We start from the raw sequence: 16,275 nt of genomic DNA, 5'->3' as shown, positions 1-16,275 counted from the left end.
ATTGTCTGAAACGGGTTTCATTGTTAGTCTCACTTCTTAGAGAAGCATTCTTATATATCTTGACTCTAAAAGGGCTGAAAATAACCGCCGAAATTAAAAATTGGGGTAAAAAAGGGTAACGAAACTTATGCGGTTAAGCCCGATCAACATATAGCTGAATATTGCGTCAAGAATAATTTCTTAATCGGGATTATTTCCGAAGGAAGAAATTCTATTGAAAAAAAAATCTTAACATCAAAACTGCTTATATACATTCCACAGGTTCAAGCGGTCATAAGAGATCTGACTTTTGATAGAAAAGCTAGTTCTTTAAGAAGGCTGAATAGAAGCTAAGCACTATTTTCTTATCAGGAGTATTGCTTTCTAATGAACGTTTATTTCATAAGTGCTAGCTTTGAATGCCTCCAGTGATGAGTTTTGCATCGAGGAATATTGGACGTAAGATAGCAGGAGTGGGAGTTGACATTGTATACTTGCCAAGATTTGCACATATACTAGAGAAATATTCCCCATTCGACCCATGTGGCCGTTCTACCTTGAATAAAATAACACGGAAGTTCATGCATGAAAAGGAAAGATTTCATTTCAGTAATCTTCTCATCGAAGAAAACTGCTTAACTCCACGATTGCATGAATATATAGCGGGAGTTTGGGCTTTGAAGGAATGCTCATTGAAAGCGTTGTGTTGCTGTGTTTCAAAGCATGATCTACCTCCTGCCCAAGTACTGTACGCTGGAATGCTATATAAAACACAAACCGATACAGGTGTACCTCAGTTAGAGTTTGATAAGATGTTTGGAAAAAAGTATCCAAAGTATCAACAGCTCTCGAAAAACTACGATTCTCTCTTTTCCACTCATGAGTTTTTAGTTTCGCTATCCCATGATAAAGATTATTTAATTGCAGTAACAAACTTGGTAGAAAGAGAGTAAAAGTTTTCTTGCAGCCGTATAAATGTGGCCCTATTTTCAACGTCCAAGTTATTTTCTGCGATATTTGAATGACACTTTTAAATGCGTATATAACAGCTCTTAGAGCTCAGAGGAAGCTTTATCGCCGCCTTTTATAGGAACAAGAGTTATGTACAAAAAGCCATCAAAACTTCGCAATTTAGAATACAAATCATACAGGAGCATATGCCAAGGAATTTCAATTCCTTGACAAATAACCATGACATCATTACCATTGATTCCTTCCTTTACGTCCAGAATATCGCCTTCAATATCCTTCAACGTAGGATTGACTCCAGTCATACTGATAGTTGGTTGTGATATTCGAAAAGTTCCTGATGTCCTTGAGGTTTGAATGATGAGCGGTATATGTCGCGGTCTTGATGAACTTATCTTGTTAGATATTTCAATGAAATCTTGGAAATTTCTCGTAATAACACTGCCCCAAAATTTTCGAGCTTCGTTGACCGATAAAGACATAATAGCTTTTGAGGAACCATTCAGTATGAAGCAAACTTGTTTCCATTGGTGAAACCAAAACTTTTCCGCTTGCGTTTTGCTAGATGCGATGGGAATGATAGTTGGTGGCAACGAATCGCCCATAACCAAGTGAATTCTCAAAAAAGTGAGAACATCCTTTACCTGGTTCTCAAAAGAGGTGGTAAAAGTAGCGCTTTTTCCGGCTAGGCAGTCAAACAAAACACCTACTGGGTAATTCCACGGAATAGGCGTCTTATTATGCTCAAACCAGAAATACTTCTCACTGTCGGTCAATGGGTCAAAAGAAAGAAAGCTTTTAATCTTGTTCCAAATGAGGGGCATATAATTGACTAAATATGTTTCCCTTGGTACCCTTATTCGTAGCACCGCAATTTCTCTTGGACTTCCTTTCATCAAAAATGAAGGATCGATCGATACCAGCACATTAAGCTCACCATTCCAAAGTAATTGTTTAATGTCATTCATACTTACATCATAGGTTTCCTATCTCCGTTCTTCTAGAACCAAAAGAACAAAAATTCATTCGCACTTCTGAGCATGCTACTTCATTATTTAGTGTAAAAAAGGTGATGATAATTTATCTAAAGAGGCGTTATGTTTCTCATCGCGCTACAAAAATTCTGTGTTTAGCTCCGCCTCGCGATGTTCTTGCCACAGTTGGATAACCGGACAAAACTTCGATCATTAGAAAAAAGTGAGCTTAATCGCGAGTTCATACAGATGCCATTATTTTTTTATAATATAATTATATGTGATAAAAGTCGGGTTTCTTTATAATTTTAAAGCTTTTTTATTATACCGCAATATCCATATGTACATATATAGACAACTTCCTTACAGTATTTTTTGCCGTTTTTACCAGTTACTCTGTTATCCGGTACCTACGCTGTAGGATTCCCCCCATCCTCTACTAGCAATGAAGATACCCTTCGCCGATTATTGTCCGAATCCAAATAGCTACTAGACCAATTACTTCCTTCGCTCAACGAACGTTTAGTTGCCACAGCCTTCACGCTGGGCAAATGATTCTGTTTGTCGATAACGTCATCGGAAAACTGCGGTTTGATAGAAAATTCTCCGTCAGTGTGAATTGCATACTCGTCATCTCCTTCTTCATCGCGTTCGTTCAACCCATTTTCTATTAATCCTTTAGTTTGCAAAACTGGTGTTGGAAGACCCTTTCCCTTGCTATAGATAACATTATGATCTTCTTCTTCTGATGAGCTTACTTCTTGAATAATAGAGTCTGTATTTGAAGAAGTTATTTTGAACAGACCTCTTTTAGACGAACGCCTAGCATTCTTGCCATGGCGGGACGTGGTATACGTCCTTTTGCCAGTCCATGGCCTTTGAGTCCCAAATCTGGGCAAAACAGACTCTTTCAGATTATTGTTTTTATTGCGCCTATTATCAGTGGTCACAACTGGTGTAGCTGTAGTGATATCGTAAAAGGAATCTGTTCTTGAACTTCTTTCAGAGGTGCTCGACGCAGTCGATACAATGCTTAAATCCCTCCTGACAAATTTTCTACCGTAGCCATTTGTCATTTTTTCGGATGAAGCTGAATACTGCGAGGTAGTTTCAGAGCCTTTTCGTATATAGCTCGGCTTGATAGTGTCTGAAATTTTGAATGACGAATTATTACCATCAGTGGAGTACTCTGATATATAAGTGTCATTAGAAATTTGCGATATCTCTGACAATGGCCGATTTCGTATCGGTGGCGGGGAAACTTTTCCATCAAAAGATATAGACCTAGAATTTTCCGCAGATTCGCTATCATAATTACCAGTAGAAGTTTGAGATATTTCACTTGATATGGACGATTTGAAGCGCTTGAGGCGAGGTTCCTCTATTCGGATATGTTCATTTAATAATAGTTCTGGAGCTACTTTTAAGCCTATTTCATTCCCAGAAGTTTTCTTATTTTCTAATGTAGTATTATTAGCACTCCGTGGCACAATGGCACCGGCAACATTTTCGTTTAACGATCCTATAGACTCCGTCCTTGAAGGATTTGCAACAGTGTCAGTTCTTGATTTCTGAATAGAACCACTGTTTTTTTTGAGAAACGACCCTGAAGATGGGGCTCCTCTATTGCTTGCAATCAAGCTTTCACTAACATTTGTGTGAATACTATTGTTGCTATTGCTGTTAGAGCTTTTTTTTGACTTGAAAAAACTAGAAACTTTTTGTAAGAAATTATTGGACTTGCGAGGAGAACCTGCAATAGAGTGACTATAAGCCCTTTGTGAGGATATTTTAGAGAGAGTAGGATTCAGAACTTTTGCTGAATCTTTAGACTTCTTTCTGCTAACCGGAGTCATCGATGTTACAAAATCTGAGCCTTTATTGAGCATTTTACTCAATGAAGCAGCTCTAGAAAGTTCAAGTGAGGGTTTCAAAACATCTTCGCTAATGCCATTAGTGTCGTTATGCGTAGCACTTTCAATAACTTTTTTGACTGATAAAACGGACCTGCTTCTTTTTGGATATTTGCAATTTTCTTGCTTTTTCCCTTGGGCTAACAACAATAACCATAGACCCGAGAGTGAATCGCACTTTTTTTTCAAAATTGATTGTTTTATTGCTTGCGTATCAACCCCTGATTGTTTAAGACGCTTCAGCAATCGCCTTTCTAATTTACTTTTAAACTGAGTCCCTCCACTGCGCTGTCTGCACAAAATTTTCTGAGTCTGATCTAAAACCACTGAACCGTAAGGCTGTAAAAAAGGGTGGCGTAAAACTTGTGACAACGATGGGCGCTCTCCCGGATTTTTAGCCAATAATCGTGAGATCAAATCCCTAGCATCGTCCGGAATAACTTTAGCATCGTATTTCGGTTCTTCATTGACGATTTTCCATTTCGTTTTAGCCTCATCGTCATCATCAAATGGCAAATATCCCGTAATTAATGTGTATAGTATCACTCCCAATGACCATATATCAATCTTGAATCCATCATAAGTCCTTCTTTCTATCAATTCAGGTGCCATATAAACTGTGGTACCGCAAACCGTTTCTAATGTCGTCTTTGTCATACATTCTCTCGTAAAACCAAAATCCGTCAATTTTGCATTTCCATTTTTGTCTAATAAAATATTCTCTAACTTCAAATCTCTATGAACACAATGCATTGAGTGTGCATAGTAAACAGCACCTGAAATTTGTGCAAACAACTCTCCGCATTCCAATAACGATATTCTACGCAGAGAAAGTAAGTGGTCATATAATTCCTTCCCTGGGCAATATTCTAATGCCATCCACACTTTTGATTCTGTCACTATCACTTCATAAAGCTTTGTAATATAAGGAAAATCGAACTGTCTATGGTAAAATACCTCTCTAACGATATTGGGATCATTCTTATCACTCGTCTTTAGGCAGACTTTACGATGTGTTGGTCTATGGAGCGCTAAATATACTTTTCCAAAACTTCCTTCACCTATTTGTTTTAAAATCTTGTAGTTTCCCACTTCTGTCAACTCATCAGAAGTAAATTGGCTGTATAGTCGATTGTACGATGATCCTATAATGCTTTTTATATTGTTTTGTTCCAATTTCGAGGATCCAACAGGATTAACCATGGTGAGCAGTATATTCACCTATATGTGGGTCTTTTATTGTCTCTTGGCAACGGATAAGGAGAACTTGCTTCCACTACACAGTGACTAGTTATTAATGAAAAACGAAACAAAATTTATTGATACAAAAAATAGTATTCGGATAACGAAACTCTTGTTGACTTCAAAATACAGGTATTGGAATTTTCGTAATGATTCGGAATGATATGAGGGAAAAAACGTTACTTTATTTAATTCATACAAGATATTTATTGTATACCGTTATTGATAAGTGTTCTGTTGTCAAGATTGGGAGGGTCCACGCGGTCAACATTGTTAAGATAAGCCGAAAATCACCACACAAATCCACGATGACCTAAGAACATTCGTTCGCTTAAATCACCTATAGTCACAATAAAGTAGCATTCAATGTGACAAGAGGAGCTATCTACTTTCAGAGAATTACTCCTCATCTCGTATTCCTATTTCGAGTTCAACAACTCTTTTATTAAGTAAGGGTGCTCAAAATTCTTCATCATCTAATACGGAAAAGCTACAATTTTGGCAATAAAAGATTATTCAAGATGTGAAGCTAACAGTAATTATTACCCACTTCATTGCATCTTAAAACCATTTCCGAGGATGCAGACACTGTGTTACATGGAGATTAGTGAGAATGGACGGAAATGATCACAAAGTCGAAAATTTAGGAGATGTAGACAAATTTTATTCCAGAATACGCTGGAATAACCAATTTTCATATATGGCCACTCTGCCGCCCCACCTACAAAGCGAAATGGAAGGTCAGAAATCATTGCTAATGCGATATGATACTTATAGGAAGGAAAGTTCTTCTTTTAGTGGTGAAGGCAAGAAAGTTACTCTGCAGCATGTTCCTACAGATTTTTCAGAAGCATCACAAGCAGTGATTAGCAAGAAAGATCACGATACGCATGCATCTGCTTTTGTGAATAAAATTTTCCAACCAGAGGTTGCTGAAGAACTTATAGTTAATCGATACGAAAAACTTCTGTCACAAAGGCCGGAATGGCATGCACCCTGGAAACTTTCACGCGTTATCAATGGCCATCTTGGATGGGTACGATGCGTTGCAATCGATCCTGTTGACAACGAATGGTTCATCACCGGAAGTAATGATACGACAATGAAAGTTTGGGATCTTGCAACAGGAAAATTAAAAACTACCTTAGCAGGGCATGTAATGACAGTGAGAGACGTTGCTGTGTCAGATCGACATCCTTATTTATTTTCTGTTAGTGAAGATAAGACGGTCAAATGCTGGGACCTAGAGAAAAACCAAATTATTAGAGATTACTATGGACATTTATCGGGGGTTCGTACGGTGAGCATACATCCAACGCTGGATCTCATAGCTACCGCAGGCCGAGATAGCGTTATCAAACTCTGGGATATGAGAACCAGAATACCTGTTATTACACTAGTTGGGCATAAGGGTCCAATCAATCAAGTACAGTGTACTCCAGTAGACCCTCAAGTGGTGAGTTCATCGACTGATGCTACGGTAAGGTTATGGGATGTAGTTGCTGGGAAAACAATGAAAGTTCTAACACATCATAAGAGGTCTGTGAGAGCTACAGCGTTGCATCCTAAGGAGTTTTCGGTGGCTTCTGCGTGTACTGATGACATCAGATCATGGGGATTAGCAGAGGGGTCTTTACTCACCAATTTTGAGTCTGAAAAGACAGGCATAATCAATACTTTAAGCATTAATCAAGATGATGTATTATTCGCTGGCGGTGACAATGGTGTGCTTTCCTTTTATGATTATAAGTCTGGTCACAAATACCAATCGTTGGCCACGAGAGAAATGGTAGGCTCTCTGGAAGGTGAACGGAGTGTTCTTTGTAGCACTTTCGATAAAACAGGTTTAAGATTAATCACTGGAGAAGCAGACAAAAGCATAAAGATTTGGAAACAGGATGAGACGGCTACAAAAGAGTCAGAACCGGGGCTAGCGTGGAACCCCAACTTAAGCGCCAAAAGATTTTAGTGGGAGTAGATGGAAAAAGTACGTACCCTGTATACGTGTATATACAATGAGATAGCATCTATAAATGGACTTTTCCTAATCAAAAGGTATTGGTTTATGATGTTTTTTATTCATCTCAGTAGCCGCAATAGCGCTCGGTAACTTTATACCACAGCAGTCTCCCCAAGTAGTATGAACATGTCCTTCAAAATTGCACTCATCATCCTTATCAGTCCCATCATGTATGTGGCCTCTTGGTGGAGATACACCATCCGGACAAGGCAAAAACTCGCTAAAGTAAAAATGTTGCATGATGGGCAATTTACTAAGGACTTCGGCTTTATACATTTTTATCATCCCTTCAGCAACTTTTGACCAAGTCTTTACACCGCTGATGTCATCTAGCATAGGAGAATGCCATCTCAAGGAGGCGGATGACTTGACCTTATTAATAAAAGCGATACAACCAAAATATAAGTACCGATGAGCGAACATTTCTACGAGCTCATTATTGTGAATTGATATCGGCTTTAAGTGCTTGTGGGTGGTTAATTGGAAGGCACCAAATAGAAATGGAAGGAAATGATAATCATCTAATCCCCAAACACCATGAGAGCCCGCAGGCTCAAGCCAATATTTAGTTTCTAGTATCCTCATTATTTTAAGGTATTCTATAAAAACTTTCAGCACGAGGTTAGTTGAATCGTTTGAAAGATTGAATATTCCATAACTATAGAGTCCATAAAGTAAACACATGAAATTTAATTCATGACCTGAACCATAATCAATTCTTCTTTTATTTCCCCATGATTCATCTAGATAAATCGATAATTGTTCCAACTGCTCATCTGTGAGAGAGGGAAATTCGGAACGTAAGATCTTCCTGGAATTCCGTGAAACTTCGTCATAAAAGTCCCTAAACTCAACCTTACCAAATCTCGAGCTATCTGCATCCTTTATTACTGGGTGCTTCTGAGTGATATCTTTTATTTGCGAAAGCAAGTTCATCATACTGTTTATTGACTCCGATATTGGTTCTTTGTACTGGGAATTCTCATGTCCTTTGACAGATTCAGCCAAATCTATAATAAATTTAGTGAAATGAGCTCTTGTTGGGGATTCTTCCCATAGTTTCATATCGTCTGGAGTCAATAGTCTCTTTTCTGGCAACATCTTTTTCTAAATATTTATATTGTTCTTTACGGATTGTTGTTTATGGACTGTTCTTTCTGCACAGGCGACTAACATAAAGTACCTCTCTCTTGTCATTGATATCCCTTTTGTTCTATCACATCCGTTAGGATTTTATTCTGTGCTTACTCACGTGAAAGAGAGGGAAGAGTGTAAAAGTTACCCGAAAATCTATTATGGCGGCTATTGTAGTACGTCCAAAACAACGTATTTCAATGTAAATTCAAAGCAAACACTGAGAAAAAACAAAAACTTACTTATTGGTTCGCTCAGCACCTACCTAAATGGTACTTTTAGAATGATACTGTATTATCTACCGTGGTATCGGCAACTATAGGACGGAGATAAAGCATGCCAAAGTAATTCTTCCTTTATTAGATGAGATTTCAGCGTGAGGTGAACCATCATTTGTTTGGTTGGTGCATTAATAGCCTGCTTCCTTTTAATTAAGCCGGAAAGTGTTTGTCACAGATGTCAATGAAACGTGCATCTATTAACATATTTATTTTCATTTCGAGGGTGAGGTGGTGTGGACGCGTTGATACGGCAACGGGAGTGACGCGTAAAATTGGCAGAAAAATCATCACCGTGGGTAGACTTGGAAATGAAAACATTTATAGAATAAAGGTACAGGTTGAGAAGATAAAGGGTACCAAAGTTACCATTTTGAAATCTCTGATCAAGAAAAGGTAAGAAAGCAGAAAAGGACGGTAGAGATTATTGGAAGACAAACTAATTTTGTATATGCATTCGATTTTCTTAAGCTTTAAAAGAGAGAATAGTGAGAAAAGATAGTGTTACACAACATCAACTAAAAATGGAAAATATTACACAACCCACACAGCAATCCACGCAGGCTACTCAAAGGTTTTTGATTGAGAAGTTTTCTCAAGAACAGATCGGCGAAAACATTGTGTGCAGGGTCATTTGTACCACGGGTCAAATTCCCATCCGAGATTTGTCAGCTGATATTTCACAAGTGCTTAAGGAAAAACGATCCATAAAGAAAGTTTGGACATTTGGTAGAAACCCAGCCTGTGACTATCATTTAGGAAACATTTCAAGACTGTCAAATAAGCATTTCCAAATACTACTAGGAGAAGACGGTAACCTTTTATTGAATGACATTTCCACTAATGGGACCTGGTTAAATGGGCAAAAAGTCGAGAAGAACAGCAATCAGTTACTGTCTCAAGGTGATGAAATAACCGTTGGTGTAGGCGTGGAATCAGATATTTTATCTCTGGTCATTTTCATAAACGACAAATTTAAGCAGTGCCTCGAGCAGAACAAAGTTGATCGCATAAGATCTAACCTGAAAAATACCTCTAAAATAGCTTCTCCTGGTCTTACATCATCTACTGCATCATCAATGGTGGCCAACAAGACTGGTATTTTTAAGGATTTTTCGATTATTGACGAAGTGGTGGGCCAGGGTGCATTTGCCACAGTAAAGAAAGCCATTGAAAGAACTACTGGGAAAACATTCGCGGTGAAGATTATAAGTAAACGCAAAGTAATAGGCAATATGGATGGTGTGACAAGAGAGTTAGAAGTATTGCAAAAGCTCAATCATCCAAGGATAGTACGATTGAAAGGATTTTATGAAGATACTGAGAGTTATTATATGGTGATGGAGTTCGTTTCTGGTGGTGACTTAATGGATTTTGTTGCTGCTCATGGTGCGGTTGGAGAAGATGCTGGGAGGGAGATATCCAGGCAGATACTCACAGCAATAAAATACATTCACTCTATGGGCATCAGCCATCGTGACCTAAAGCCCGATAATATTCTTATTGAACAAGACGATCCTGTATTGGTAAAGATAACCGACTTTGGTCTGGCAAAAGTACAAGGAAATGGGTCTTTTATGAAAACCTTCTGTGGCACTTTGGCATATGTGGCACCTGAAGTCATCAGAGGTAAAGATACATCCGTATCTCCTGATGAATACGAAGAAAGGAATGAGTACTCTTCGTTAGTGGATATGTGGTCAATGGGATGTCTTGTGTATGTTATCCTAACGGGCCACTTACCTTTTAGTGGTAGCACACAGGACCAATTATATAAACAGATTGGAAGAGGCTCATATCATGAAGGGCCCCTCAAAGATTTCCGGATATCTGAAGAAGCAAGAGATTTCATAGATTCATTGTTACAGGTGGATCCAAATAATAGGTCGACAGCTGCAAAAGCCTTGAATCATCCCTGGATCAAGATGAGTCCATTGGGCTCACAATCATATGGTGATTTTTCACAAATATCCTTATCACAATCGTTGTCGCAGCAGAAATTATTAGAAAATATGGACGATGCTCAATACGAATTTGTCAAAGCGCAAAGGAAATTACAAATGGAGCAACAACTTCAAGAACAGGATCAGGAAGACCAAGATGGAAAAATTCAAGGATTTAAAATACCCGCACACGCCCCTATTCGATATACACAGCCCAAAAGCATTGAAGCAGAAACTAGAGAACAAAAACTTTTACATTCCAATAATACTGAGAATGTCAAGAGCTCAAAGAAAAAGGGTAATGGTAGGTTTTTAACTTTAAAACCATTGCCTGACAGCATTATTCAAGAAAGCCTGGAGATTCAGCAAGGTGTGAATCCATTTTTCATTGGTAGATCCGAGGATTGCAATTGTAAAATTGAAGACAATAGGTTGTCTCGAGTTCATTGCTTCATTTTCAAAAAGAGGCATGCTGTAGGCAAAAGCATGTATGAATCTCCGGCACAAGGTTTAGATGATATTTGGTATTGCCACACCGGAACTAACGTGAGCTATTTAAATAATAACCGCATGATACAGGGTACGAAATTCCTTTTACAAGACGGAGATGAAATCAAGATCATTTGGGATAAAAACAATAAATTTGTCATTGGCTTTAAAGTGGAAATTAACGATACTACAGGTCTGTTTAACGAGGGATTAGGTATGTTACAAGAACAAAGAGTAGTACTTAAGCAAACAGCCGAAGAAAAAGATTTGGTGAAAAAGTTAACCCAGATGATGGCAGCTCAACGTGCAAATCAACCCTCGGCTTCTTCTTCATCAATGTCGGCTAAGAAGCCGCCAGTTAGCGATACAAATAATAACGGCAATAATTCGGTACTAAACGACTTGGTAGAGTCACCGATTAATGCGAATACGGGGAACATTTTGAAGAGAATACATTCGGTAAGTTTATCGCAATCACAAATTGATCCTAGTAAGAAGGTTAAAAGGGCAAAATTGGACCAAACCTCAAAAGGCCCCGAGAATTTGCAATTTTCGTAACCAAGGACAAATACCCATAGAAAATGCTGCCCCTTTTTAAGAGAGAAGATGGTAGATACCAATACTCAGAATTCATCTATTCATAACTTTTTGGGTTTTTATTACATATAGAGTGACGTTTTGATACGATTTACATTTTGAAATATATAGATTTTTGTATATTAATAAGTTTTGATTTTCAGTTTTAGTTATGCTTAATGAATTTTTGAATCAGAAAAAGAAGTTCTGAAAAAAACATAATCCTGCTTGATGTGGTACAACAAGCTCATAAATAATTTTAAAAAGTTTGTTAATCCGTTTTCAATATCTTGAGCTCCTCAATTGTATTTGCTGAGGTCTGATTATTTCTATAACCAAAAGCGGTTATTGAATCTATGGAGAGGCTGTAACCCGTCTTATGCCTTCCGGGTACTATATTTCATTTGCGGGTGTCGATGGATTAAGGGGCGGAGGCGGCCCTTTTTAGGATTTATATAAAAAGCCATACTTCCGTACTTCGTAACCTCTTATCAACTGGTTAAGGGAACAGAGTAAAGAAGTTTGGGTAATTCGCTGCTATTTATTCATTCCACCTTCTTCTTTTTTGAGCGAAGCCTTTATAATCAAATTTTAGTGGTCTTTTCTATTTTTATTTGAGAAGCCTACCACGTAAGGGAAGAATAACAAAAAGTATATCTCACCCTACTGTATTCATAAAAAGTTTTTTCTATTAGAATTCTATAAGAAAAGAAAAAAAAAAAGCCTAGTGACCTAGTATTTAATCCAAATAAAATTCAAACAAAAACCAAAACTAACATGTTCAGCTTGAAAGCATTATTGCCATTGGCCTTGTTGTTGGTCAGCGCCAACCAAGTTGCTGCAAAAGTCCACAAGGCTAAAATTTATAAACACGAGTTGTCCGATGAGATGAAAGAAGTCACTTTCGAGCAACATTTAGCTCATTTAGGCCAAAAGTACTTGACTCAATTTGAGAAAGCTAACCCCGAAGTTGTTTTTTCTAGGGAGCATCCTTTCTTCACTGAAGGTGGTCACGATGTTCCATTGACAAATTACTTGAACGCACAATATTACACTGACATTACTTTGGGTACTCCACCTCAAAACTTCAAGGTTATTTTGGATACTGGTTCTTCAAACCTTTGGGTTCCAAGTAACGAATGTGGTTCCTTGGCTTGTTTCCTACATTCTAAATACGATCATGAAGCTTCATCAAGCTACAAAGCTAATGGTACTGAATTTGCCATTCAATATGGTACTGGTTCTTTGGAAGGTTACATTTCTCAAGACACTTTGTCCATCGGGGATTTGACCATTCCAAAACAAGACTTCGCTGAGGCTACCAGCGAGCCGGGCTTAACATTTGCATTTGGCAAGTTCGATGGTATTTTGGGTTTGGGTTACGATACCATTTCTGTTGATAAGGTGGTCCCTCCATTTTACAACGCCATTCAACAAGATTTGTTGGACGAAAAGAGATTTGCCTTTTATTTGGGAGACACTTCAAAGGATACTGAAAATGGCGGTGAAGCCACCTTTGGTGGTATTGACGAGTCTAAGTTCAAGGGCGATATCACTTGGTTACCTGTTCGTCGTAAGGCTTACTGGGAAGTCAAGTTTGAAGGTATCGGTTTAGGCGACGAGTACGCCGAATTGGAGAGCCATGGTGCCGCCATCGATACTGGTACTTCTTTGATTACCTTGCCATCAGGATTAGCTGAAATGATTAATGCTGAAATTGGGGCCAAGAAGGGTTGGACCGGTCAATATACTCTAGACTGTAACACCAGAGACAATCTACCTGATCTAATTTTCAACTTCAATGGCTACAACTTCACTATTGGGCCATACGATTACACGCTTGAAGTTTCAGGCTCCTGTATCTCTGCAATTACACCAATGGATTTCCCAGAACCTGTTGGCCCACTGGCCATCGTTGGTGATGCCTTCTTGCGTAAATACTATTCTATTTACGATTTGGGCAACAATGCGGTTGGTTTGGCCAAAGCAATTTGAGCTAAACTTTTCTTACTTCTCCGCCCTATCCTTTTCTGCCATCTAGAGAGCTTTTATAAGTAGATAACAATAAAAAAAACTATAGTATATTTAAAAAAAAAAAACAAGACAAACCATCTTGTCCTCAGTTTTAGAATCCATTGTTCTATGCTGCTGCCCATAATGTCATTATATGCGGGTAGCCCGATGATGCGGCTCGAGAATTTCCTTGTTTATCCTTTTCCAATAGCGGAACAATTGATAATAAAGCAATGTAAGCAGAAGCGAAAAATAAAAAGAAATAGGCTGCAGAGATTCACAGGCTGCGCTCTAGAAACATTTGAAATCAAGGCAAACATAGAACACTTGATAAAATTCTTACCATAATACCACCATTGATGATTCAAAAAATGAGCCCAAGCTTAAGGAGGCCATCAACGAGGTCTAGTTCTGGTTCAAGTAATATCCCACAATCGCCCTCTGTACGATCAACTTCATCGTTTTCTAATCTGACAAGAAACTCCATACGGAGCACCTCTAATTCGGGTTCTCAGTCGATTTCTGCATCTTCCACTAGAAGTAACTCCCCACTAAGATCCGTATCAGCCAAATCCGATCCCTTCCTTCACCCAGGTAGGATAAGGATCAGGCGGAGCGACAGTATTAACAACAACTCGAGAAAAAACGATACATATACTGGGTCAATCACTGTGACCATCCGGCCGAAACCACGGAGCGTTGGAACTTCCCGTGACCATGTGGGGCTAAAATCGCCCAGGTACTCTCAACCAAGATCCAACTCACATCACGGTAGCAATACATTTGTTAGAGACCCCTGGTTTATTACTAATGACAAAACAATAGTGCATGAAGAAATTGGAGAGTTCAAGTTCGATCATGTTTTTGCTTCCCATTGCACTAATTTGGAAGTTTATGAAAGAACCAGTAAACCAATGATTGATAAGTTATTGATGGGGTTTAATGCCACCATATTTGCGTACGGTATGACCGGGTCAGGTAAAACGTTTACAATGAGCGGAAATGAACAAGAGCTAGGCCTAATTCCTTTATCTGTGTCGTATTTATTTACCAATATCATGGAACAATCAATGAATGGCGATAAAAAGTTCGACGTTATAATATCGTACCTCGAAATTTACAATGAAAGGATTTACGACCTGTTAGAAAGCGGATTAGAAGAATCCGGTAGTAGAATCAGTACTCCTTCAAGGTTATATATGAGCAAGAGCAACAGCAATGGATTGGGCGTAGAATTAAAAATCAGAGATGACTCTCAGTATGGGGTCAAAGTTATCGGTCTCACCGAAAGAAGATGTGAAAGTAGTGAAGAATTATTGAGGTGGATTGCAGTTGGTGACAAAAGTAGGAAAATTGGCGAAACTGACTACAATGCAAGAAGCTCACGATCTCATGCCATTGTACTGATTCGTTTAACAAGTACTAACGTAAAGAACGGCACCTCAAGATCGAGTACATTGTCGTTGTGTGACCTAGCAGGTTCGGAAAGGGCTACGGGGCAACAAGAGAGGAGAAAGGAAGGTTCATTCATCAACAAATCCTTACTTGCTTTGGGGACTGTGATATCCAAACTCAGTGCCGACAAGATGAACTCAGTAGGCTCAAACATTCCCTCGCCATCTGCAAGTGGCAGTAGCAGCAGTAGTGGAAATGCTACCAATAACGGCACTAGCCCAAGCAACCACATTCCATATCGTGATTCTAAATTGACTAGATTATTGCAGCCGGCACTAAGCGGTGACAGCATAGTGACAACGATATGTACAGTCGACACCAGAAATGATGCGGCAGCGGAAACTATGAATACGCTGAGGTTTGCATCAAGAGCGAAAAACGTCGCACTTCATGTATCCAAAAAATCCATCATCAGTAACGGGAATAACGATGGAGATAAAGATCGCACCATTGAGCTACTGAGACGCCAATTGGAAGAACAACGTAGGATGATCTCTGAATTGAAGAACCGTTCAAACATTGGCGAGCCCTTAACCAAATCTTCCAATGAAAGTACTTATAAAGACATTAAAGCCACCGGCAATGATGGTGATCCGAATTTGGCTCTAATGAGAGCGGAGAATCGAGTATTAAAATATAAACTAGAGAATTGTGAAAAACTACTAGATAAAGATGTGGTTGATTTGCAAGATTCTGAGATTATGGAAATTGTAGAAATGCTTCCCTTTGAGGTCGGCACCCTTTTGGAAACAAAGTTCCAAGGTTTGGAATCACAAATAAGGCAATATAGGAAATACACTCAAAAACTTGAAGACAAGATCATGGCGCTAGAAAAAAGTGGTCATACTGCAATGTCGCTAACTGGGTGTGACGGCACTGAAGTGATCGAATTACAGAAGATGCTCGAGAGGAAGGATAAAATGATTGAGGCCCTGCAGAGTGCCAAACGACTGCGGGATAGGGCTTTGAAACCACTCATTAATACACAGCAATCACCGCACCCTGTCGTGGATAACGATAAATGATTAGGTGAGGGTCCCAGATCTCGGGTGCTTTTTTCCTTGTGCGGATTGTTCTGTAGACTGCGCCTCCGCTTGCCCGGCGCTTGCCTTGAACGGGATCTATTCTCAGAAGACAGCGCATAAAAGGCAGTTTTTAGGCACTTCTCGTTAAGAAAATACACAAATAATGGATTTACGAAGTTCGTTTCAGTGTGGTACCAAAAAATTTGGCATCAGCTAATAAAGATCAAGAAGTTTTGGGGTTGTTTCGAGTCTGTCTCGGCCTTAA

General features: G+C 38.9%; 9 protein-coding genes across 9 annotated transcripts, besides 5 other annotated features; 5 read left to right on the top strand and 4 right to left on the bottom strand.

Moving 5' to 3' along the window:
- Nucleotides 1-410: 410 nt before the first annotated feature.
- PPT2 (holo-[acyl-carrier-protein] synthase) lies at nucleotides 411-932 on the top strand (the record flags this gene model as incomplete). Its single annotated transcript, NM_001183962.1, has 1 exon — nucleotides 411-932. The coding sequence occupies one exon, from the start codon at nucleotides 411-413 to the stop codon at nucleotides 930-932; it is 522 nt and encodes a 173-aa protein (NP_015177.2).
- A 99-nt stretch (nucleotides 933-1,031) lies between these two features.
- Nucleotides 1,032-1,916, bottom strand: ATG5 (Atg5p; the record flags this gene model as incomplete). Its single annotated transcript, NM_001183963.1, has 1 exon — nucleotides 1,032-1,916. The coding sequence occupies one exon, from the start codon at nucleotides 1,914-1,916 to the stop codon at nucleotides 1,032-1,034; it is 885 nt and encodes a 294-aa protein (NP_015176.1).
- A 2-nt stretch (nucleotides 1,917-1,918) lies between these two features.
- Nucleotides 1,919-1,924: a regulatory region (One of four upstream open reading frames (uORFs) in 5' untranslated region of ATG5 gene, regulate translation).
- Nucleotides 1,919-1,927: a regulatory region (One of four upstream open reading frames (uORFs) in 5' untranslated region of ATG5 gene, regulate translation).
- Nucleotides 1,924-1,974: a regulatory region (One of four upstream open reading frames (uORFs) in 5' untranslated region of ATG5 gene, regulate translation).
- Nucleotides 1,949-1,990: a regulatory region (One of four upstream open reading frames (uORFs) in 5' untranslated region of ATG5 gene, regulate translation).
- A 342-nt stretch (nucleotides 1,991-2,332) lies between these two features.
- Nucleotides 2,333-5,038, bottom strand: YPL150W (non-specific serine/threonine protein kinase; the record flags this gene model as incomplete). Its single annotated transcript, NM_001183964.1, has 1 exon — nucleotides 2,333-5,038. The coding sequence occupies one exon, from the start codon at nucleotides 5,036-5,038 to the stop codon at nucleotides 2,333-2,335; it is 2,706 nt and encodes a 901-aa protein (NP_015175.1).
- A 652-nt stretch (nucleotides 5,039-5,690) lies between these two features.
- On the top strand, nucleotides 5,691-7,046 carry PRP46 (mRNA splicing protein PRP46; the record flags this gene model as incomplete). Its single annotated transcript, NM_001183965.1, has 1 exon — nucleotides 5,691-7,046. One exon carries the CDS (start codon nucleotides 5,691-5,693, stop codon nucleotides 7,044-7,046), a length of 1,356 nt encoding a protein of 451 aa, NP_015174.1.
- A 75-nt stretch (nucleotides 7,047-7,121) lies between these two features.
- RRD2 (peptidylprolyl isomerase RRD2) lies at nucleotides 7,122-8,198 on the bottom strand (the record flags this gene model as incomplete). The annotated part of the gene is made up of 1 exon (NM_001183966.1): nucleotides 7,122-8,198. One exon carries the CDS (start codon nucleotides 8,196-8,198, stop codon nucleotides 7,122-7,124), a length of 1,077 nt encoding a protein of 358 aa, NP_015173.1.
- A 327-nt stretch (nucleotides 8,199-8,525) lies between these two features.
- On the bottom strand, nucleotides 8,526-8,624 carry YPL152W-A (uncharacterized protein; the record flags this gene model as incomplete). The annotated part of the gene is made up of 1 exon (NM_001184627.1): nucleotides 8,526-8,624. The coding sequence occupies one exon, from the start codon at nucleotides 8,622-8,624 to the stop codon at nucleotides 8,526-8,528; it is 99 nt and encodes a 32-aa protein (NP_878180.1).
- A 409-nt stretch (nucleotides 8,625-9,033) lies between these two features.
- Nucleotides 9,034-11,499, top strand: RAD53 (serine/threonine/tyrosine protein kinase RAD53; the record flags this gene model as incomplete). The annotated part of the gene is made up of 1 exon (NM_001183967.1): nucleotides 9,034-11,499. One exon carries the CDS (start codon nucleotides 9,034-9,036, stop codon nucleotides 11,497-11,499), a length of 2,466 nt encoding a protein of 821 aa, NP_015172.1.
- Nucleotides 11,499-12,295: an origin of replication (ARS1612; Putative replication origin; identified in multiple array studies, not yet confirmed by plasmid-based assay).
- Nucleotides 12,295-13,512, top strand: PEP4 (proteinase A; the record flags this gene model as incomplete). The annotated part of the gene is made up of 1 exon (NM_001183968.1): nucleotides 12,295-13,512. One exon carries the CDS (start codon nucleotides 12,295-12,297, stop codon nucleotides 13,510-13,512), a length of 1,218 nt encoding a protein of 405 aa, NP_015171.1.
- Nucleotides 13,513-13,889: 377 nt separating this feature from the next.
- KIP2 (Kip2p) lies at nucleotides 13,890-16,010 on the top strand (the record flags this gene model as incomplete). The annotated part of the gene is made up of 1 exon (NM_001183969.1): nucleotides 13,890-16,010. One exon carries the CDS (start codon nucleotides 13,890-13,892, stop codon nucleotides 16,008-16,010), a length of 2,121 nt encoding a protein of 706 aa, NP_015170.1.
- Between the last annotated feature and the right edge of the window lie 265 nt (nucleotides 16,011-16,275).

Source organism: Saccharomyces cerevisiae, chromosome XVI, assembly GCF_000146045.2.
Source record: "Saccharomyces cerevisiae S288C chromosome XVI, complete sequence".
Classification (NCBI taxonomy): Eukaryota; Fungi; Ascomycota; class Saccharomycetes; order Saccharomycetales; family Saccharomycetaceae; genus Saccharomyces; species Saccharomyces cerevisiae.
Note: the sequence above shows the minus strand (reverse complement) of the source record. Positions and strands in the feature narration are given on the sequence as shown.